At 46.8% G+C, this 24222-nt stretch overlaps 1 protein-coding gene across 3 annotated transcripts; it reads right to left on the bottom strand.

Annotated features, from left to right (window-relative positions):
- Positions 1 to 1155: 1155 nt before the first annotated feature.
- On the bottom strand, positions 1156 to 24222 carry LOC130527382 (spectrin beta chain, non-erythrocytic 1-like). 3 transcript variants are annotated; one of them, XM_057035787.1, is made up of 35 exons: positions 24014 to 24222; positions 22258 to 22409; positions 21852 to 22025; positions 20961 to 21052; positions 20801 to 20881; positions 20602 to 20717; positions 15245 to 15357; positions 14979 to 15166; positions 14773 to 14890; positions 14397 to 14555; positions 13988 to 14290; positions 13755 to 13908; positions 12801 to 13665; positions 12594 to 12731; positions 11338 to 12094; positions 11045 to 11247; positions 10862 to 10952; positions 10641 to 10787; positions 6807 to 7070; positions 6498 to 6722; positions 5941 to 6030; positions 5586 to 5864; positions 5376 to 5506; positions 5099 to 5303; positions 4454 to 4828; positions 4133 to 4377; positions 3922 to 4060; positions 3735 to 3819; positions 3431 to 3627; positions 3190 to 3299; positions 3020 to 3068; positions 2634 to 2857; positions 2381 to 2554; positions 2262 to 2304; positions 1156 to 2191 (listed from the first exon to the last, which is right to left on the bottom strand). In XM_057035787.1, the coding sequence occupies exons 1-35, from the start codon at positions 24165 to 24167 to the stop codon at positions 1991 to 1993; spliced, it is 7041 nt and encodes a 2346-aa protein (XP_056891767.1). In that variant the 5' UTR covers positions 24168 to 24222; the 3' UTR covers positions 1156 to 1990. The 3 variants fall into 3 exon arrangements, with proteins under 3 accessions (XP_056891767.1, XP_056891768.1, XP_056891770.1); XM_057035788.1 differs by lacking the exon at positions 24014 to 24222 and adding an exon at positions 22942 to 23358; XM_057035790.1 differs by lacking the exons at positions 20602 to 20717; positions 20801 to 20881; positions 20961 to 21052; ... (1 more) ...; positions 22258 to 22409; positions 24014 to 24222 and adding an exon at positions 15780 to 15928.

The raw sequence follows: 24222 nt of genomic DNA, 5'->3' as shown, positions 1-24222 counted from the left end.
ATATTGATGGCAATTTTGCCTCCTTTGAACAGTTGGTACAGAAATATATAACCAGGTCACATTTTTACAGATACCTGAAACTTAGGAATTTTCCATTCACAAACTTAAAATGTTTTCCATTGTGTCTCCCAACCTGTCTATTAGATTCAATTTTCGATTGTAAACTAGTTAGAAAACGAACTGTTTGAATGGTATATGAAACGTATTCTCACAACTTTATCTCTTTAGACTTCCTGAAGAATATGTGGCTGACATATTTAAATGAAGCAATCACAGATGACATGGCACAAAATAATACAGGAAATATACTCATCTTCCATTTGCCTTAGACATTCAGTTCAAGATTGTACACCAACTCCATTGGTCTAAAGTTAGACTTTCCAAAATCAAACCTGACATAGATCCCATTTGTGATCAATGTGGAAAAGATCCAGCTACTCTCTTACACATGTTTTGGACATGTTCAAAGCTTTGCACTTTGTGGCAATCCATTTTCGATACCTTTTCTAAGATTTTTGGGAAAGAATTGGCACCGTCTCCATCCATTGCACTTTTTAGTGCAGCGCAGATGGGCTCCCAACTTGAGATAAAGGAAAAAACATTGCCGACCTTCTGTTCTCTATTAGCTAGGAGGCTTATATTTTTGAAATGGAAGGACCTAACAACTCCAGAATACAGTCACCGGATTAGGGAAATAATGTACCATATCAAGCTGGAGAAAATCAGATATACAATCAGGGGATCTACTCGGAAATTTTATAATATTTAGCAGCCTTTCTAAACATTTGTTGAGGATATGGAAGCAGGCAACATAGTATTGTAAATTCCTACCATTATTTGTTGCCATTTCCTCTTCACTTGGCTATGTCAATTATGTATTTAGAGCTCTGTAATTTAAACTCTTCCCACTACAAGTCTGTTTTGTTTTTCTGTGGAGGATGGGTGGAAGGGATCTACTGTTCTGTTTTGTTGGATTTATATTAGGTTGTGAACTGTAAATAAAAAAAAATAAGACCTTGATCAAAAAAAAAAACATGTTAGCTTAGTTCGTACCTTTGTCACAGTAAAAATACACTGCAGCATCTGAACAACCTGTCTGTTGTTGCAGAGTTAACGATTATTAATGCATTAGGCTAATGATTACACATCAAGGGGTCAAAGTTTAAAAGTTTTAATGGTATCCGACATTTAACAGACAGCGTTAGAGTCTACAGGTGCACTATACATGAGAAAAAGCATGTTTAAATATTCTTCATTCCTACAGATGGAAGTTCTGATTGTGCAGCAAGAAGGCATTAGCGTCCACACACCTCGGTTACAGCATCCATACAGTGATGAGAGCAACACGAGTATTAAAGCGCAATGACAAGCAAGCGGCTTTCATCATTTAGAGGTCTCATCTCTGGTGTGTTCCCAGCATGCAAGTGGATGTTTGGACATCACACATCTTCTCAAGCTGATTGGCTGATTTCAAAACTGAAAAGGTACAAAATAACACCATTGGTCCAATTTCTGAGCAGCAACAATAGAAGCCATCGTGTACGATGCCACAAAGACAAAAACAACCCAACAGTGTGGTCGCCATGACAACGGCAGCTGGGGTTAGGTTGTGATGTAACCAGAGGAGTTGTCAGACGCACATTAGGAGGAAATGCTTTGAATTTTTTTTATTTTCTAGCCTCCAGGTGATATTTCATATTTCATAGAAAAAAGGCTTGGCCAACAGAAATTTGGATGGAATAGTGCCGATTACAAGGTTTCTTCATAGCTTTGAGCAGCTTTATTTGATGATTCCATTTGAGGGATCTGCTAACTGTGATGATCAAACCACAAATAATAAATTCTGAACTGGTGTCATGCACTTTTCTCTACCTGGTCTGTCTGACTTACGTGACGTTAGCGAGCTGTCTGGACAGACATGCTAGTAGAAAAGACTGTAGAGTAGCTAAAAGCTAAAGACCACCTTTCAGTTATACGAGGCTGCTCTTCTTCACTGCTTCTTCTTGCTGAACAGACTGAAGCGTTTCTCCTTCTCCTTTTCCTTCTCTCTCTTCCCAGGACTTGATTCTGAGGCCAAAGTCACAGCCGGCGGCATCGTCTGAGCGCGGCCCAATGGCGGCGTGTTGGGGCTACTGCCGTGGTCCCCGGAGGCAGTGTTCAGGATTGCCTGGATCCAGGAGCTCATCTCCTCCTGCAGGGTGCCACATTAGTAAAGACAGCAGAAACAACTGAGAAAGTTGTTGTCACAGATGGAAACATACCTCATCTTTGGCTTGGAACAAGTACTCGTTTCCATCGGTGAGTCTGAAAGAGACGAGGACAACAAACACGTTACCATGGCAACCACATTACCTCCAGGCTGGGCACGTGATGGTCTCACCTAAGTTTAAAGACGTGTTTTTTCTTCTTGTAGTCCGATGCTATGTCACAGGTCGCCTCCTTTAGGCTGACAGGGACTTCATTGTGGTACGAGACCCCCTGAGCCGCCGCCTTGCTGTCTTTGTAGAAGCCCATCTCACCATTGGTGATGACACAATACACATTGTGCCAAGATCTACCAATCACAGAGCAGCAAGGTCACGATTATACAGTAGTTGATGGAAGGGGATCCACTGCTTTTTTCAGTATCTCACCTGTTGGAAGCCTTTTTATTATGCCCCTCCCACTCATGTTTGCGGTGCAGAAGTCCTTCCAACTGAGAGGGTCCGATCAGGTCCTGGTTCTTAGAGGGCAGTGTAGATGACTGGCTCATCTTCTTCTTCCTGCCTGTGGTCGGCGATGCACCAGGACTTGGCTCCTTAGAGCTGCGTTCAGCAACGCCATTTATCACATCCACGGAGTCGACGCCATCCTGGGTCTGAACAGGAAGACGGAACCACTTCAGTGACCTGGATATTTGCTTATTGAGCTCATCCTGTCTGAAGTCTGAATCAGGATATCAGGTCGATCCAAACAAGTCAGAGTAAGACGCCGAGAGGATGTTAGCTTTGTTAACAAAAACAGTAGCTGAGGTACCGACCAGAGGGAAGTCCTGGTCCGATGGGAGCCCGTTGAGAGAGGCCGGAACACTGTGGGGACAAAACCACCTGAATCAGGTAGAACATACAGGTCTATGTCGCTCTCACTCACACACACTCACTCACACTCACACTCACACTCACGCACGCACACACACACACACACACACACCTTTGCTTCTGAAACTCTGCCTCCTGTGGAGTAACTGACAACTCTGGAGGTGGGGGCTTCCTCTTCCTCTCCTCCTCCTCCTGCTGTCTCCTCACCTCCAACAGTTCCATCTGGAGACCAGATGATGAGCAGCTGTGATTGGCTGATTACTGCTGGAAGCCACCACCGATGTTCTCTTACCACCCACGTTTTGTTACAAGTACTGATTTAACACAGGTGTTGTTTGTCCCTCTGTGCTTACCGTAGTCAGCCTCTCTAGGGCAGAGAAACGTTCCTCCCAAGTGGCAGCAGACTTCTCAAAGGCTTCGTGCCGTTTAATGAGCTTTTCCACCTCATCCACGCTCTGCCCCATCTCCCGGCTGGCCAGGTAAGGCTCTTGCCCCAGGAGCCAGGCCTCGGCCACGCCAGCATCACGGGAGAACTGGTGCACCTCAAGAACTGAGGAGGGGACACATTGAGACCAAAATCAGCCTTTAGCAGTTCCCAGTCTGGGGCTGGTCCCAGCCCCAGATTGAAATCTGAAACAGGCTGTAAGCAGATCTTACTGAGTCGTAGCCACTCCCACCGATCCTCCCACTTGTCAATCATCTCTTTCCTCTTATCTGTCAGCTGCAGCAGCTTCTCTTTAATCTGAACAAGAAGCACAAAAACAGTAATTAACGAGTAATCACATCCAGTCAGGCTGTGGAAGGATTTGCTGAGCAGCAATAAAAACGGATGGACCCTCCTCACCTCCTCAGCCGCGTAGTGCTTCCTGGCCAGCAGAGTTTTGCCCAGCTCGATGCAGGAAGTGAAGATGTCGTTTCGTGCATCTATCTCAGCCTTGATACCCTGGTGGTTGTTCATCAGGAGCTCAACTGAAGACACATCTCTGAACACACACACACACAGTTACAGATGTATTCAGCTGCCACAACAGCCAGCAAGGGGCAGCAGACTCTACCTGGGAACCTCTTGAGCCTCTATGAGACGGATCACATCCTCCATCCACAGCATGAGGTCCCTCACCATGCTGAAGAACCTGAACTTGTCACCAGTGTCGAGAAGGCGGAGTCTGCGCTCATCACAGGCCTCCAGCAGACTCCTCCAGGCTTCCAGTACCTCGCTCTCTCTGCGCTGAATGTCATCTGCTTTGTCTCCAGCATATGCTGACTGAAGGCGGACCGCATCCTCCTGCAGCTGTCTCACCTACACACACCATCACAGCTCAGTCCAAACGTTCCCCTCATTCCACACAATCCTCACACTTGTTCCAAAAGCTGACCTGTGTTCCCAGAGCCTGGATGTCATGTTCGAAGGTGGTGTGCATCCTCTGAAGAGTCTCCACTGTGTTTTGATCACGACCGTCCTCCTCTGGCAGCTTTTTCTGCTTGTCCACGATACGTCCCAGAATTTCCTTGGCGTCGTGGTAAAACTTGTGAAGCTCAAAGGAAGCAGCGAGGATCTGTGTCCTGGTGTCAATGAGCTCCAGCAGGTCCGCCCACGCCTCGTTTAGCCCGTCCTTCCACTCCGCAACCGTCGCCGCATCACCATGACCACTGTTAATTAGCTCATCTGCAAGACGGTTGACGGTGTCCACACGCTCCTGACCGATGTTCCCGGTGTCACGGGCGAACTCCCGGAAACGTTCCTGCAACATCTGAGCAGAGATGAAAGCATAAAGCCGCAATACTGTCAAAGTACTAATACAGTCCATTATCATCTACTCATCATGGCCTGAGTAGAAACAGCAGTAACAGTCATAGTAACAGCAGTAGTAACAATGACAGTCACAGTATTAACAGTAGTAGTCACTGTAGTAACAGTAGCAACAGTGGCAGCCACAGTAGTAACAGAAGCGTTCACAGTTACAACAGAAGCAGTAGTCATAACACTAGCGGTAGTATTGGTATTTGTGGCTCTAATTTACCGTCACGTGTTCATAGTCCTGTCCAAGCTCATGTGATCCAGCCACCACCTCCCGCTCAGCAATCCACTGCTCCAGGTCGTCTACCTCTCGGTTTAGCTGGAAGAGGCGGAGCCTCTCATCTAGTTTTCCCCGCCTCTCTTCCGATAGGTCCTTCAGGCCAGCATACAGTTTATCGACCTGTGATTGCCGCATGCTGATTCGCTCACTGCCGCACAGAAACAGACACAATTACCACGGTGATGACAGCCAGCCTATCCAGGTCCTGCTGAGCATTTACCTCTCAGGATGTCCCTCAGCCACCAGGCCTCTGCTGGTCTTGGACAGCTGGTGAACTGTCTCAGCATAGTCCTCCACGGCCTGTTCCACAACCTGATGCTTTTTCTGCATGGTGACGGCGCTCTGCTCATCCTGATCAACACCGTATTCTGAGGTCAGCTGTCACCAAGAGGAAGGTTTATAGACATGTTGTTGGACATGAGCTTCTCACCTTAGCTTTCTCCTCTGACATCATGTACAGCTCCTGCTCACTCATCCAGGCCTCAGCTTCTGCTGCATCAAAGTAGTACTGCTGGGCATTGTGTGCCTCCTGCAGGCGACTATGGCGGAGCTCTACCTCCTTTCTCAACTGACTCCAGAGCTCCTGCAGTTCCATCAGGCGCTGCTGGATTCCACTGGTGCCCGAGGCCTCATCCTGCAGAAGGCTGTGGCTACGCTCCATAATGTCATCAGTGCGAGGCTGATGACCCTGGATCTCCTTCTGCAGAGTCTGAAAGAAAAAAAGACAAACTGGTTCTTGATTACCAATTATCAGCCTGATCAGGTGATCACCGCTGAACTCTCACCTGGTTCTTTTTGATGAGGAGCTGGACTGTCTGTAGATTGTATCCATGTTCAGTAGAAGTTGCGATTGCCATTCTTTCCTGAACCCACAGCTGGAAAACAAAGAGCTATCAGCTAATGTTTGTGACATCACAAATGCTCTGATGGTGGGATGACATGATTTTGCCCCCAGTCTTCCAGAGCTTAAGCATAGAGGTAGAGCTTCTGAGGCGAGAGATTTAACCTAGCATGAAAAAAGTTGTAGCTCATGGTAAGGAACTTCTCCAACTTCCAGTACCATATTGAGTATATTATATTTTCCCATCGGGGGGGGGGACACTTTTCTGATGTACACGTGTACTGGAGTCTGGCTGTCTCCATATTGCGCAATATAAACTTACTTCCCGATTGGTGTTTTGTGGCTTTTCATTTAAAAACGTATCCTGAGTGCTTTTTGGACAAAATCTTCCACGACACTCGCAAATAGGCCATAAACAGGAAAACAACCACAGGTCAAAGGCATCATGATCACATCATCAGCAGCGAAATCATCCGAGGCCACCTCTGCCGCCGTACTCACAATCTCATCCTCAACGTCACGATTAAACTGGTGAACTTCTCTGGATGCCAACAGCAGGTTCCTCCGCCGTTGCAGTGGCTCCAACAGCTCCTGAAACTTCTTCTCCAGCAGCTGCCGCCGTCCATCCACCTCGTCGGTGTCCTTCACCTCCTGACTGAGTGCCTTTACCTGGCTCTGCAGCTCCACCACCTCCCGCTGACGCACCTCCACCTGGTTCTCCAACATCTGTAGCAAATATAAACACAGTAAGTTCCACCAATGCCAGCCGACAGATGCGTTAGAGGACTAAAGTGCTCCAGGCTCACATACCTGCTGCTTCTTGAGCAGAATACTGACAGACGTCAGGTCTTTACCGTAGTCGTCAGACTGGATCTGACCCTCCAGGCCACCCATCCACTTGTCCAGATCAGCACAGCTCTGTGTGAACAGCTCTGCTTTGTTGGCATCGAACAGGCACTGAGCTTTGGTCTGAGTGGTGGACTCCAGCTCCTCCCACATCGTCTGCAGCACCATCATCTTCTGCTTCACCACTTTTTCTGTCTCTGGTTTCTCAGATACCAGCAACATGCCATTCTGCAGTGTGACAAAAGCCATTGGAGCTTCACCTAACTGAAGATGTTGGACAGAACAGCCTGGGCTCAGAGCTACAGTGATGGACTGATGAGACATGCAGGACATAAACAAGGTCCAGAGGACTTTTTAAAGACCTTTGAGACAATGAGATTATCTCTGCTAATTAAAGAGCCTTTTAGTGTCAAAAGACAACTAAAAGATTTAAACTCAGAGTTGCTGAGGACAATTCTTGTCTTCTAAATGTGCATGAATTTGTCAATATTTCCTTCCAGAAGAGAAACCTAAACAGTGAAACCAGCTAGATTTGACATGTGCGAGCCAAAGACTATTCCACTTCAGTCACCTTGTACATGCTTCCCTTAGGGAACATTATTCTGCAGCATGGGATAAATTTTCATTGTTATGCTGATGACACTCAGCTTTATTTATCCATGAAACCAGAGGAGACAGAGAAGTTAGTGAAGCTCCAGACCTGTCTTAAAGACATAAAGTCCTGGATGTCTTCAAATTTCCTCCTCCTTAACCCAGGAAAAACTGAGGTCATGGTGTTTGGTCCTGAACCTCTCAGGGATAGATTAGATCACATGATCACTCTAGATGGTATCTCATTAAAAATCTAGTCTCTCTGTGAGGAATCTAGGAGTAACTTTTGAACAAAATCTGTCCTTCAACTCACACATTAAATTAGTCTCTAGAATGCCTTTTTTCACCTGAGGAACATCACAAAGATTAGGAAGCTACTGACGCGGCATGATGCTGAAAAGTTAGTCTATGCATTTGTTACTTTCAGGCTGGACTATTGTAATTCTTTATTATCAGGGTGTCCAAACAACTCTTTAAGAAGCCTCCAGGTGATCCAAAATGCTGCAGCCAGAGTTCTGACAGGTATTGACAAAAGAGATCACATAACTCCTGTAATGGCGTTGCTTCATTGGCTGGCCGTTAAATTTAGAATAATTTTCAAAACCCTTCTTTTGACCTACAAGGTCCTCAGAGGCCTAGCTCCATCCTACCTGGAGGAGCTAGTGATACCTTATCAGCCCAATAGACTGCTCCGCTCTCAGAATGCTGGTCTACTTGTGGTTCCCAGAGTTTCTAGGAGTAGAATGGGGTGCCGAGCATTTAGCTACCAGGCCCCCCTGCTATGGAACCAGCTCCCTGTCCAGGTACAGGAGGCTGACTCCATCTCTACTTTTAAGATCAGACTTAAAACCTACCTCTTTGAAAAAGCTTAATGTTACTAATTCTGTAGTTCCAGTTACTATCATAGATAGACAAATTATCATACTTAGAGGGTCGTCTAATCATTAGGTCACATCTTAGCTATGCTGTTATAGGCCAAGGCTGCCGGGGTCCGGAAACACGATCACCTGACAGGCCTCTGTCACCCCACTGGGTCATGGTTTCCTCTCCTCTCCTCTACTTTCCTCCTCCTCATCAAGCAGACTAGTTATGCTGATTCCTGTGTAGTTTTTCTGCTCCCCCCCCACCCCCTATTCATTTAAAGGTATTGCCGCCTTCGGAGCTGCATGACGACCTCCTGACCCGTTGTATAGTGTATTTTTGTGTGTGTTTCTGTGCTCTGTGCCATGCCTCTCCTATCCTCTCCCCCTCCCTCTCCTTCTCTCCTCTCCTCTCCTCTCTCTTTACCCAGCCAGCCATCAGCAGGAGGGTCCCCCTACATGAGCCTGGTCCTGCTCAAGGTTTCTTCCTGTTAAAGGGGAGTTTTTCCTTGCCACTGTTGCTTGTCTGGGGTTAGGCCCTGGGATTCTGGAAAGTGCCTTGAAACAATTTTGATTGTATAAGACGCTATGTAAATAAAGATTGATTTGATTTGAGTCTGTAGGGGACTCTCAGAGGGTTGCTGGTTCAACCCCCGATGTGGGCTATACGTGAAAGTAGGAAGTCCCAGGACACCTTCAGAGCGCTGCCAAGGTACCATTGAGCAAGGCAACCAACCCCCAAATGCTCACATTGGGGCCTTGAGATGAGCTGGTACACCCTGCCTTCACCCAGGGCATGCTTCAACACACTCCACCTCCCCCCATGACCCACAAAGGGAGGAAAAAACCTCAAACAACATCTTTGCCACAAACATATAATTCAGGCCGGAAGAATGGTCCATCTTCACTGCGGGGGTCGGACCCCTTGGGGACGGCACAAATTTCAATCGTTGCATAATCATTGTGCAACAGTGACGTCACCCAGGGAATACCAACAGCAAAAGTCATAACAAAGAAACCAATGATGAGGACGGAGGTGAAGATGGATGAGCTGAGGTATGATATTCTAAGAGATGATATCCTGCAGTTCCCAGAGTTTCGCCCACATAACATTTTTATTGTTCTGATCGCTGCAAACTGTGTCTGTGAAGACAGCGCGTTAATAAATGGTAAACAGCACTATCGTGTTGTGATACTTGGAAGATACCAAAGCAGACAGACAAGTGCTGCGTTTCCCCTTTGTGTGATACTAGGCTAATGCTCCACTTCTGCTGAGTTACACCCTGCTCTAACTTTAGCCAATCAGTGCCCAGGAAACATCAAGCCCCACCCAGGAGTATTTCAGGGCCAAGCAAAGTACCTACCCTCGAGCCAGGACAGGGACTTATGCCCTGTAAATGTTCCTGTAAATGGAGTTTGGAGAAGGTTCCTGCAGTAGAGACACGCCTATTACATAATATGTGCAGCATTAACGGCCCCAAAAACAGATTTTAGTCTGCCTTGACAAAGATGGAACCAACCATGTTGTGAGAAACGGACACCAACCAACCATCTTAACTCTAAATCCCGTTTCTGTCGCTTCCTCTGTTGCTGGCAAGAGGAAGCGTCAGAATTGTACAAGAGCCTCTCAGTGATGATCACATGACCTGGGCAGGAAGCAACTGTGTTGCAAGCAGTGATGGAGGTTTTAGCTAACTTAGCAGGAAGCTCCAGACTTGTACAGAACAGTTGTCTCAGAAAGAACCACTTGAAGGGGTATTTAGCTGGTCAGAAGGGGTAGTTATCTGGTCAGAAGGTGTATTTAGCTGACAGAAGGGGTATTTAGCTGGTCAGAAGGGATAGTTAGCTGGAGCGAAGGGGTAGTTAGCTGGTGAGAAGGGGTAGATAGAGGGTCAGAAGAGTCAGGAGTGTTTAATTGCCGTGTCTCCACTTCGATGAGCACAAATAGGTCACATGGCAATTAACATCAATCAGTCATGGTAATTGAATCATAGCAACTGGACTGTTCATTAGTGGCCAATAACGAACCCCACTGTGCCAAGGGAAGTTTCGAAGACCCACATAATGAGGGGTGGAGCAACCAACAACCTGGTGACTGAAGCTCCAAATGTATTAATGGCTCCTGAAGAGTATAAATATCTGGAATTCCCCACAGACAGAACTGATGAAGCCTCTTTGATGAGAGGTGAAACATCATGGAACTCAAACAGTCCAGTTGCTATGATTCAACTACCAGAATTAACTTGACCTGGATGGCTGAGAACCTTCACAGACATCAATCAATATTACTAACCTGGTCAACACATACACGAAGCATTTGATAGCATGTTTGTGGTTGTGTTCTGACCTTCTGGATCTTCTGGAGCCATTCTTTGTTGGACTGCAGCTCAGCCATGAAGGCCTGGTGTTTCAGCCACTTGCTGTGCAGATTCCGGGCCTCGTCGTAGCTCATGTCCTGAGCGGAGAGCATCTTCTCATTGATCCACAGAGACAACTGGACACAAAGGCATGATTAGTTTTTCTCCTGACACCTGAAGTTTGCCTGCTGATGCTGGATTAGGAGCTGACCTCTTGGCAGTCTTGTAAAAACTTCTGCAGGTCTCTGTTGTCCTTCAGTCTCATCAGTAGCTCAACTGCAGCCTCTCGATTTCTCCTTTGTCTGAAACATAGAAGATGATTTTCAGAGCTGTCTCTGTCCTGCTCAGTCAGCAGGTCCAGGAGGCCCCTCGTTACCAAAGCTCAGTGACCTACCTGCCGTCAATGGAGGCCACTCTCTCCTGTATCCGATCAGCGTTGATGTTGCCATCACTGGTGAGTCTTCTGCCGGCCTCCACTACGAAATTAATTTTATCTTCGTTGGCATCCATAGTGGTCATGAAGTCCTCATGTATCTTTATGGCAGCTTCTGCACCTTCTAAAGTTGTTGGCATTTCCGTATGAGCCAGGACGTATTCCTGCAGGGCAACAACACCATACAGGCACATGGTAAGCCAAACGTGTAGAGCAAGACCAAATGCCAACTCTGGGATATCTGTGGAGCTTACCTGGTTGTTGAGGAAGGCCTCAGCTTGCTTAGTGTCCCTGAGGAACAGCTGGTATGCGTGAGACTGGGACAGCAAGTTCTGCCGGTTCTCCCACATCTTGTGCAGCTCGTTCCAGCCAGTATCGAGGGCCTGCAGCCGTTGTCTCAGGAACATGTACTGTGCATCTGTCTGGCCCTGAGTTACCATCTCTCCCATGTCCCGCATTTTCTGATAGTCCTCCTCATAGTTGTGGATCTCATTCTTGATTCCTTCATGCTGGGCCATTAGTTTCTCTGCCTCAGCCAGAGTGTTGGGCATGTCCTCAGAGGCAATGGCTGTCTGAGTGCGCGAGAGCCACGACTGAAAGTCATCTAGCTCACGCAGAAACTGCTGCAGTTTTCTTGCCTCACCCAAAGACTCCTCGCGGTTCTTCAGGGTGTTCTTCATCTCATCCCAAACTGTGCTAATCTCCACAAGCTGCCCTGTGATGGCCTTGGCCTGGTCAGGATGCTGCTCTCCCAGTTGCTGAGCCTCACCTCGCAGATCTCTCAGTTTATCCTCGATGGCAGCCAGGTCACGCTCCATTCCTGTTAGTTTGCGCTGCAGTGCCATTACTCCAGTGAGGTCATTGCCCAGCTCCTGGGTGGACTCAATGACCTTGGTCTTCTCTATGATCCAGGACTTGGTCTCATTGCACTCAAGGTGGTAGTTCTGAACTCCTAAAGCAGAATTCAGAGAATCCTTCTTCTGGTCCACTAGATCACGGAACTGGCTCCACCTGAAGATGAAAAGATAATCAATCAAGCTTTATTTGTAGAGCAGTCTAAACATCTATACCAGGAACCAAATAAACAAGAAATAAGTGAAGTAAGAACATAAAATGAAATCAAGCCAGATGATGATAAAGTGTCAGCATTTACTGTATTTAGAAGGGATAATTCTAGAGCTCAGATCCAAAGTGTTAACCAGTAGGAGCCCCATGAATGAAGCAGGACATGTGAACTTCTAATGGAACCTTCCCAAGGAAAGTGGAGATTGGCTCTAATAAATGAGACCAGTCTGTTTTTCCACCCAAGACTGAGCTGGGAGCCAGAGCGAAGGCTCCAGCATACATTTGGACCAGTTAAATGTTGAGCAGCAGAACTGGAGCTCATTGGAGGCTGGACAGAAAAGACTGACTCCTGAAAAGCCTTACAGAAGTGGAAGCAGGAGCTTAGACAGGCGTGAGCTGCCTTCTCCAGATGTTAGCAGGTTCTGACCCAAACATCTGCCTCTACCTGTTATTGAGTTTGTCCTGTTGTGTCCTGATGTCCTTTTCACTGGGGTGACCGTTGTGCATCAGCTGTCGAGCGATCTGGTTCACCACAGCAACCCGAGATGCCTGGTTGTTCATCTCCGGCTCCAGACTTTCAAACCTGTCACATTAAGAGTGCTGTTAAAGAGACTGAACATGTGACATCTTGACGTTCTTCCTGAAGTCCTACCTGTGCTGGACCACTTCCAGGTCTTCCAGTTTTTCAGGGATCTCCATGCTGTTTAGCCACTGCTCCTTCTCATCGATCCAGACCTCACACGCGTTGGCCTCACTGAACATTTTGTAGAGGGCCAGAGCATCCTGCAGTGCCTGCTTCCTCAGTTTCGTCAGTTCCGACACTTCCTTGTACCGCTCCTCAATGCCAACCAAACGAGCGTGCACGTCCTGGTCCTCCTCTCTTGGCAGGGAGGAAGCTTGCTCGTGGAGGGAGTCGATGACAGACCGGTAGCTGCTTACCTCGGCTGCAGCATCCTTGTGTTTTCTGACCAGAGCTTGTGTGGAGAACTCATCATGGCCCGTTTCCCCACTGGAAACGATTCGCAGAGCATCCAACATCCAGGTATCCACGTCATCTGCGTCAGCCTGGAACTGGTGCAGCACCAGAGCCTCCTCCAGACAGTTCTTCCTCACAGCTGCCAGGCGCTCCAGCGCTGCCCACTGTGCCTGCAGGTCATCCAAGCGATCCTGGATTTTGGTAGCAGCAAAGTGGTGGGCCTCCACCATAGCCCGACCCTCTGCCATGGTGTGCTGGAAATGGCCAGCACGGCCGCTCATCTCGTCCTCCAGAGCTCGCTGCTGACTGAGAAGGCGCAACGCCCCCGTCAGATCCTTGCCGCGCTCATCGGTGGACAGAATCTGCTCCTTCTCACGAATCCAGCCCTCTTCCTCAGCCATTTCCCAAAAGAACTTCCAAAGTCGTCGAGATTCTTCCAAGCGGGCACGGCGTTCCGCGGCCAGTTGGGTCAACTCCTGGTAGCTGAACTCCAGGTGGGAAACTCTGTCCTGGATGACCTGTGGGTCACAAGGCTTGTAGCCTGGAGAAGAGAAGCTGCCTTAGTTCGAAGACTGGATAGAAACCCGGATTACCTTCAGCTTCTGAACTAAGCCATCGGATGCTCCTCACCCTCGTTGGTGATTGCATACTTCTTGGCACTGGTGTTAACAACCTTCACCCTCTCAGCCTGGATAGAAATGTCAGCCTCCACAAGAGCATGTTTCTGCAGCAGGTCCTCCACACCCAACAGATGTTTCCCATAATCTTGAGACAGCAGCAACATCTGCAACAGGACAGCAAAGATGAAAAGTTTCACAGATCACTTCTTCATTATGGAAAAAGCTTGAAGAACCTCAACGCACCTTCATCTCATCCATCCAGTCCATTATGTAGAGCATCTCCTGGAAAACTCTCTGAAGGCCCAGGTTCATTTCCAGCCTTTGTCTCCGGGCCTTCAGCAGCTCCAGCAGATATTCCCACAGCCGGATGACATTGTCCTTTCTGGCAGTGATGCGTTTAATGTCATTATAGCTCTCAACCTCCAGCTCTTTCGCCACAGCGACAACAGCCTGGACCCGCTCCTCATACGCCGCAATGTCTGTCTCAATGGCCTCATGCTTCTTAGTAGCTGCCTCCACGGCCTGAAGGTCAAACCCAAAGTTGTCCTGAAGAAAAAGAGATGTCAGTCTCTCCATGAAACTAGCCGCAGGTGTGCTTGCAGGTTTGAGGTTTGGCCCGGTTCAGTAGAAGCTCACAGTTCCACCTCCTTACCTGTGAGACCAGTCTCTGGTTTTCACTGAGCCAGGTCTCTCTCATGGCAGCCTTGCGGTCAAAACGCCTGGCAAGTTGTTCCAGTTTCTCCTGACGAATAAGTTCTGTTCTCAGAGCCAGCTCCCTCTCGTGTTCTGCCTTCTCCAGTCGCTCCCAGGCCTTATGGACAACCAACAACATGGATTTAGCTGCTAAAGCAAATGTACATCTAGAAAGGTGGACCAGTGGCTTCTTCACAGAGAACAACTGTTTTTGGTTCACAACGTTTCCATGAGTGTTTAGACAGCTGCTTATAAATTAAATGTATTATTATTATTATTATTACTGTTATTAACATCAGCTAACAAGTTCACTAGCTAACGGCAGCAGATCAGACCTTGTTGATGTCTGAAATGAGTTTTCCCTCTCGGGGCATGTAGACCTTCTGGTTGTTAGCTCTCATCTTACTCTGAATGGTGAAGAGAAGAACCTCCAGGTTCCCCTTCTCTGTGAACCTGTAGAGAGGAAGTGAAACAACATGAATTAATGCGATTGGATTGAGAAGACCGGTAAGACTGATGAACTGAAGGAGGACATTCTGACTTTGGAGGTTTCTCCACAGTTCTGTAGGTGTTGAAGGCCTGAAGCTGCTGCTGGACTCCAATCAGAGAGTTGGCAAACTTGCGGTTGTTCAGGATGATGATGGTTTGTTCAATCCATTCTAGCAGGTCTGAAGCCAGACACTCGTACTTCTCAATCATCTTCTCAGCCTCGATGGCATGGTCCAAAACCTGGATGTATGGATGAGTTCAGCCAATGCAAATGGTCGATCAGTAAATGATTCCCCTGTGATTAGTGCAGTTCCTGACCTTGCCAATACGTTTGCCCTCCACTTTTAGCGCCTTCATTTTTGAGAAATAGTGATAGTAGGTGACCACGTAGGTGATGACCGACTTCTCGTCAGGATGATCCACGCTGATGTCTGACACACAAATGAGAAGCAGCAAATGGTTACCTTTGGAGAGAGGTGGACACCAAAGAAAAATGGACTTCTCCTGAAGATGATGACATAGAACAGAGGCTTTCGTAAATCCGATGAATTTTCTTAAGGATTTTAACCCTTTAAGCGCCGAAATCGCAAAATTGCGACAAGCAACATTGTTGAATAAAACGGACTGTATCTATAAATGTGGTGCCGAATCTCGTTACTAATTTTCACCAGAAGATGGCAGACATGTGTACCTGTAATATGAGCAGCATCTTTGGCCGTGGTTCTATTCAAAGATTTGGAGTAAAAAGAGTAAATAACCCTCAAGCGCAGAGACATGGCGGCGAAGCAGTGGTAGTAGTGCTGAGCATAGCAAGAGCAAAATGGAGCGAAAGAGTGTTTTTTCATTTACTCACGATGCCGAGAGGTCGGTTTACCGTCGACCAAGTACTTCGTCAGGTACTGGCTGACTCCGATTCCGAGGAGGAAGACATTCAGTTGTCCAGTGAAGCAGAAACTGATGTGTGCCATGGTCCACAATCAACACATGGTATAGCGGAGGCTTCACCTCAGCGTGGCGGCATTTTGCGAACCCCAAGTAGAGGACGTGGTACCCCGAAGATGGTACCCCGAAGGACAAGACACCAAGACATAAACAATGTAATGTTGTTTATGCTGTACAGTGCCAGGAGGAATGCAAGGAACTGTACATTGGTGAAACCAAACAACCTCCCCACTGAAGAATGGCAAAACACAGACGTGCCAACTCTTCAGGTCAGGACTCAGCAGTCCACTTACACCTAAAGGAGAGCGGGCACTCCTTTGAGGACAGCCAAGTACGAATACTGGCCAGAGAAGACCGCTGGTTTGAGAGGGGTGTCAAGGTGTTGATTCGGTAACATATTGTGTCACTTCCTGTCTTCTCAATCGTTCGTTGGTTGCACTGTGCACGGTGTGTTGGATTCACTTGTGTGTATTGGATTTACTTTACTTCCTTCACTTTACTTAAATTGAATACTTGGGATATTCTAATCACCTGATAACAACAGTGAGAAATAACCCATATTAAACAAATACAGGGCTCCGTCGATTATTAGCATTAGCATGGTCTGTTTCACCCGGTGTCTTTGTCTGTTCAGTGTGTGAAATGTTTAGTTACTCCTCTGCCTCTTTTAGTGAAGTGAATAGGTGCAGAAAGTGTAGTTTATTAACGGTTATGGAGGCGAGATTTAGTGAGCTTGAGACGCGGTTCCGCAGCTTGGAGTTAGCTGGAGTTGCGTCAGGTAGCCAGGAGAAGCTAGCTGCTGCGGAGCCGCCTAGCGTAGCTACAGCTGGACCGCTAGCTGTAACAGCCGGCTAGCCAGGGCGGTTGGGTGACGGTTTGCAGGAAGCGTAGCCCAAACCAAAGGTCCACGGTGCACCAACAACCGCTTCCCGTGGCTAATCGTTTTTCCCCACTCGGTGACACACCCACTGAGAAACCGACCCTGGTAATTGGCGACTCTGTGGCGACACACGGGATGGTGCCTCTCTCATTTCTAGTAACTTGGCCAATTTATTAGACCCAAAGTGACCTGACAAACCAGGGTCCAGACCATGATGCAGAGTTGTAGTCTTACACACCTCTCTGCTGCTTCCATAGAACCCTCATCCACCAACAATAATATATTTAACGTTATAGAGGTAGTCTCTGTTCCACGGTTAAAAGTTCACCAAGCACAGAGCAGGGGAGCGGCCAATCACCATAATCTTATTAAAATTAATACCAAAGCACAAGTTGGAGAAACTAAGATCACAATTAAATGTGGACTGTTAAATATTAGATCTCTTTTGTGTAAATCCCTGTTAGTGCACGACCTGATAGCAGATCATCACATTGATTTATTTTGTCTTACTGAGACCTGGCTTCAGGAGGAGGAGTATGTTAGCTTAAATGAATCTACTCTTCCTACCCATCTTAATTATCATATTCCTCGCGGTACTGGTCGAGGAGGGGGAGTGGCAGCAATCTATCACTCCAAGTTATTAATTAATCCTAGAACAAAACATGGCTCCAGTTCATTTGAAAGCCTGACTCTTGGCATCACCCATCTGAACTGGAAGACAGGAAAGCCACTTTTGTTTGTAGTTGTATATTGGCCCCCTGCTGGGCCACATTCAGAGTTCCTGTCTGAGTTCTCTGATTTCTTATGTGACTTGGTCCTCAGAACAGACAAAGTCATTATCATTGGAGACTTTAATATCCATGTAGACATTATAAATGACAGCTTTAGAAATGTCTTCATTTCATTACTTGAATCAGTTGGTTTCGTCCAGCAGATAAACCAACCAACTCATAGCTTCAGCCACACCCTTGATCGAGTTCTGACTTATGGTGTTGAGGTAGAACATGTGTCAGTGTTCCCACAGAACCCACTCCTGTCAGACCATTCTTTGATCACTTTTACATTTACATTTATGATTAAGGATTCTTCTATCCTCAGAACACAGTCTTACTATAGCTGATGTCTTTCAGATAATGCTGTAACTAAGTTTAAGGAAGCGATCCCTGCGTTGATCCCAAGACCACGGTGTGTTTCCAGAGGGATCAATCATTATCACTGGACCCTGATGTCTTAGCAAACTATAGGCTGATATCCAACCTTCCTTTTATCTCTAAAATTCTATAGAAGGTAGTGGTGACTCAGTTACTGGAGCACCTGCGGAGAAACAGCCTGTTTGAGATGTTTCAGTCAGGCTTTAGAGCTCATCACAGCACAGAAATGGCACTTCTTAAAGTTACTAATGATCTTCTCATAGCTTCAGATCATGGACTGGTTTCTATGCTGGTTCTGCTGGACCTCAGTGTTGCTTTTGATACAGTTGATCACAGCATCCTGTTACAGAGACTGGAACATGTGATTGGGATTAAAGGGACAGCACTAGACTGGTTCAGATCATATTTATCTGATAGATACCAGTTTGCTCATGTCCATGGTGTTCCCTCCTCATACAGTAGGGTTAGCCATGGAGTTCCTCAAGGTTCTGTACTTGGACCAATCCTCTTCACCTTGTACATGCTTCCCTTAGGGAACATTATTCTGCAGCATGGGATAAATTTTCATTGTTATGCTGATGACACTCAGCTTTATTTATCCATGAAACCAGAGGAGACAGAGAAGTTAGTGAAGCTTCAGACCTGTCTTAAAGACATAAAGACCTGGATGTCTTCAAATTTCCTCCTCCTTAACTCAGGAAAAACTGAGGTCATGGTGTTTGGTCCTGAACCTCTCAGGGATAGATTAGATCACATGATCACTCCAGATGGTATCTCATTAACATCTAGTCTCTCTGTGAGGAATCTTGGAGTAACTTTTGACCAAAATCTGTCTTTCAACTCTCAAATTAAAACAGTCTCTAGAAGTGTTTTTTTTCATCTGAGGAACATCACAAGGATTAGGAAACTACTGACGCGGCATGATGCTGAAAAGTTAGTTCATGCATTTGTTACTTCCAGGCTGGACTATTGTAATTCTTTATTATCAGGGTGTCCAAACAACTCTTTAAGAAGCCTCCAGGTGATCCAAAATGCTGCGAGATCACATAACTCCTGTACTGGCGTCTCTTCATTGGCTGGCCGTTAAATTTAGAATAATTTTTAAATCCCTTCTTTTGACCTACAAGGTCCTCAGAGGCCTTGCTCTATCCTACCTAGAGGAGCTAGTGATACCTTATCAGCCCAATAGACCGCTCCGCTCTCAGAATGCTGGTCTACTTGTGGTTCCCAGAGTCTCTAGGAGTAGAATGGGGGGCCAAGCATTTAGCTATCAGGCCCCATTGCTATGGAACCAGCTCCCTGTCCAGGTACGGGAGGCTGACTCCATCGCCACTTTTAAGATTAGACTTAAAACCTACCTCTTTGAAAAAGCTTATTGTTACTAATTCTGTAGTTCCAGTTATTATCATAGACAGACAAAATATCATACTTAAGGGGTCGTCTAATCATTAGGTTAACATCTTAGCTATGCTGCTATAGGCCGAGGCTGCCGGGGTCCAGAAACATGATCACCTGACAGGCCTCTGTCACCCCACTGGGTCATGGTTTCCTCTCCTCTCCTCTCCTCATCAAGTAGACTAGTGATGCCATTTCTTGTGTAGTTTTTCTGCCCCCCCCCCCTTCTGTATTCATTTACAGGTATCGCCGCCTTCAAAGCTGCATAATGACCTCCAACCCCGCTGACCCACTCAACTGGCAGCTTATTCAATATTCAATATAATGTATTTTTGTATTTCTATGCTCTATGCATCTCCTCTGCTCTCCTCCCTATTCTATCCTCTACCTATCCTCCCCCTTCTCCTCTCTCTCTACCCAGCTGGCCATCAACAGGAGGGTCCCCCTACATGAGCCTGGTCCTGCTCAAGGTTTCTTCCTGTTAAAGGGGAGTTTTTCCTTGCCACTGTTGCTTGTCTGGGGTTAGGCCCTGGGATTCTGGAAAGCGCCTTAAAACAATTTTGATTGTAAAAGACGCTATATAAATAAAGATTGATTGATTGAAGGAAGCTGTCCATGTCAAATTGGAAAGACCATCCTTAAACAGAGGTGGTGGGCTAAGGCACTTCCTATCACCCACATACAATGCAATCCTCCACTCCGTCCAACAACAAACCAAACATTCACACCGTTTCAGGAGACCTGGTGACTCACCACCACGTGAGCCAGCAGACAAAGGGGAGATACAGCAACTGAAACTGGGTGAACGACCCTACCAACAACTCTCGGGTGACCTCAGTCCTCGAGGGCCACGATGCTGCCGGGTTTTCTATCCCACTGAATGCATTTTCAGCCTGGTAGGACAGAAAACCTGGCAGGATCGTGGGCCTCGAGGACTGAGTTTGACACCCATGTGACCCACATCATTAGCATGCTGATGGTCCACAAGGATTATATTTTCAAGTTCTGTCCCCAGCGAGTTCAGAACTGAAGAAGCCTTTTGGATAGAAGGCAAAATGTCTTCAAAAGAGAAGAAAAACAGTCCAGTTGATACAGAAAACTACCTTGGATAACTATGACCTGGATGATTGAGAATCTAGAAAGACATACTTTCAAGTTATAGCCTTTGGAAATCTTGATATCAAAATTGTATATTTTCTTGAAAAAACTCTGGCGCCTAAAGGGTTAATGTTCTGGCAGAGGTCAAGAACCAAACATTTACATAGCTGTTGACCAGTGGCTCAGTTCTGGATCATGGGCTCTCTTACCTTCAGGGTCCAGAAGCTTGGTGAGTCCCAGGTGCTGTTCAGCCAGGTTGAAGGCATTTTGAAGGTTGTAGTGAGCATTGGACTTCTTCAGCTTGTCAAAGTCAACCAGATCAGGTCTGAATAAGAAGAGGAACAATAAAGATCAGAGTTCTATCTGGTCTTGAAGAGGTTCTGAAGGTCTCCAGGACCACAGTGCTACCTGTGCTTGTGGATCAGAGCATTAAAGGCCATCCCGTCCCTCCAACTAGTGGTGAAGTTATGTATGTTGACGTTGGGATATCTGCAGAAGAAATGCACCTCAAACTGATGATGCTGTCACAAGCTGGTTGTCATTGGTATTAAATGAGGTCCAGTCTCACCCTGCTGTCTTCATCTGACACCAGAGCAGCAGAGCATCTTTAGCTGATCGCTTCTCCTTGTTGTCTTCGGTCTCCACACTGATGTCCTGAATCTGAAAAAAACACCCAAGTCACACCTGAGGCACACCTGTAGGGCAGAGTGTTTGCCTCTGACAGATCCAAGGTAGTTTTCTCTGTCAACCAGACTGGGTTTCTTCTCTTGAAGACGTTTCGCCTTCTATCCAGAAGGCTTCTTCAGTTCTGAAATCGCTGGGGAGAGAGCTTGAAAATATATAGCCCCTGTGGACCATCTGCATGCTAATGATCTGGGTGGTCACCTGAGAACTGGTGAAAACAGAGAAAAACAGAGAAAACTACCTTGGATACAATGACCTGGATGACTGAGAATTTACTCTGACAGATGTGACTCAACAGAAAAAAACTGACCAAGGACAGAGGTGGACAGGTAGGACCCCAGCTCAGGGTTAACACTCAGCTGTGATGTGATTGGAGGATGTAAGGAATGTGATATCACCTGGACACACCTGTTAGCCAAACATGACCACAGCAGGACTTTAACCTGAACTGAAGCTTCGCCCAGTCAGAGGCCCTCTGTCAATATGTGCTAAAAAGGGACATGGCCTTAACTCTAGAGTCATTAGGTTCGTGTCTGAAGAATAAGAGTCATACAAACGTGTGTGTGTGTGTGTATGGGCGAGTCTATGTGTTGGTGTGTGAATGTGTATGGTGTGTGTGTTGGTGTGCATGTGAGTGTGGTGGTTTGTTTGTTTGTGCGTGTTGGTGTATGTATGCTGGTTGGTTTGTTGGGGTGTGTGTATGTGTGTGTACTGTATATGCATGTGTGTATGTGGTTAGGTCGAGAGTTACCAAGAGTGCCAAGGTATTGAATACCTGGAAACGGAGAATAATGGTCCAGATGAGACCCAGTGTCAGCCGGTGGTTGCCATCGACAATATCATGAGAGCCCATGTTTTCCAGGTGCACCCTCTGCTCCTTTAGGAACTGCAGAGCTTTGTCCACATTTTCCAGACAGTGAATACGCATCCGACCTTTGGTAGGTTTTGGCTGGAGCCACAGAAGACAAAACACGAGGCACCAACAGAGGGAAATCACAATTTGTTGTTCTTGTCTTCAGGAAAAACAAAGTAGTGGCTACATTCTTCTACTGGACTGTCTCAAGTCCAGAATCAGAGAAACAACATGCTGTAGGTGTAGGAGGTGGATCAGGGATCGTGCTGGTGGACCGCTGTGTATAAGTAAGTGTGTGTGTGTGTGCGCGCACGCTCCAAGTACTGACCAGTCGCTCTCCTGACAGAACCTCCAAAAGTTTGATCAGCATGCGTCCATCTCTCAGGTCCATGTAGAGGTCTGTGATCCTGCAGGACACTCTGGACAGGTGAGAGTTCACCCACTTAGTGAAGGTCTTCTTCTGCACCGCTTCACGCTCATCTGTGCTCATCGCACGCACACACGCACACACACAGATTTCATTAAGTCATTTCATTGAGTCATCATTCACACCCACCAGTACAGTTGACACATTGCTGTGGCAACAGGCTGATTTCTCACTATTTAATGATCTGGTTACGCTTGATCATTCCAACAGATCTTTTAACATCATTCAGGTGTTTAACTTCCACCCGAGGGACACAGAAGGTCACCAGAAGGAAGAAGACTGTTCCCTCAGGTGTTTCTTCTGACTGAAGCCTCCTTCACTGATCGGTGATCAGATAACCATCAGATTGGGCTCCACCCCCATCAAGACCTGACCTGAGCTCAGAATCGAAAGTCACATCTACATAGCTGGTTTTATGTCACACAGAAAGAAAAAATAAGGAAATCAGACATTTCCTTTGAAGTGATCCATGAAATAAAGTGGAATTATTTTTTTATCTGTTAACATTTACGAACATGCTTCTGAAGACAAAAGCAAGCAGACAGATGTTGGTCTCATCCTGCCATTCCTTTAAAGACACATTACCTTGCAGCTGCTTGAATCGACCTTCCAGAGGGTTGTAGCTATGCTCCAACACAGGTGATTCTTGACACTCCGTCACCTCCATCGCTGCACCTCCACGCCCACGCTCACACACACCACCCTCTTAGCTCAACAACACCGTCCTGCTACAACTCAACCTGCCCACAGCTCCCAGACCAGGAAACATCACCGCTCAGCCAAACAGGTCAAAGTCCTCACACCTACAATCTGGAGGTACAGCCGAGACTCTAACGCAGGTTTAATACCACTGAAGAACAGACCACTGAAGTAAGAAGACAGGACGTCCTCATGCTGTCAGAACAGGAAAAGGAAAGAGTCCAAAGGTCAATGTGACGCCACCATGCGTGTGCATATGTATGTGCGTGTGGAGAGAGAACAATCAGTAAGAGCTGCCAACAGGAAAATTCAACAGCAGAGAAATGAGTGGTGTAGCCACGCAAACACATGTGCAAACTCACACACAAGCCATGCCCACTGCCAACACCGAAGGAGGAGCATCACACTGTAAAATTCATCCTCTTACTGAACTTTTAGTCCCAAGTTTGTCATCCCAGTATCATCATTCTAGCTGGGGACAAAGGTCAAATCCTAATCCTGGAGAAACGAAACACTGGTGGAAAAGAATTAAGAATTTAGGAGCCAATAATCAGACTCAGAGGGTGCTGATGTATTTGTGTTACTGTGTGTGTCTGTGTGCCTATACTCAGTGTTTCCCTTCATTGTCCTTTCACATTCCTGACTGAAGGACAGGAAGTAAGAAACAAACATCCTGCACATGCACACACTATGTGACCTCAATGACTAACAGACAGCCAATCACAGAGCTCCATCTTTAAGAACAAAGAACCAGAACCACACCCGCATCAGCTGTGATTTCCTAGATCACCGCTGTTTAACAGGAAATTACATCACATTCCAGCTCATGGACACTGCAGAGAGCTTTGGGTGTTTTGAAACTTGGTGCTGAGATTACCCATAACCCACCTCTGTGTGAAACAAAGATTGAGCACATTGGAGCATGTTTCAGAGGGAATCATGGCTACGTGGCTCCTACCTGCGAGTGCCTTGATGCGCGAACGCTCAAAAAGGCGAGCCGAGCTGTTCTCGTTGTCCCAGTCATCGTCCCAGCGGTTGTTGACGGTGTCGATGCTGCTGTACTGCTGCTGCAGCTCCATGTGGTCGAACTCAGAGGCCACTGTCGTCATCATTACCTTTTCTGCCTGACGCAGAGACACATCAACATGGACAAGTTCAGGCCCAGAC

The sequence above is a fragment of the Takifugu flavidus genome, chromosome 6 (assembly GCF_003711565.1).
Source record: "Takifugu flavidus isolate HTHZ2018 chromosome 6, ASM371156v2, whole genome shotgun sequence".
Lineage (NCBI taxonomy): Eukaryota > Metazoa > Chordata > Actinopteri > Tetraodontiformes > Tetraodontidae > Takifugu > Takifugu flavidus.
Note: the sequence above shows the minus strand (reverse complement) of the source record. Positions and strands in the feature narration are given on the sequence as shown.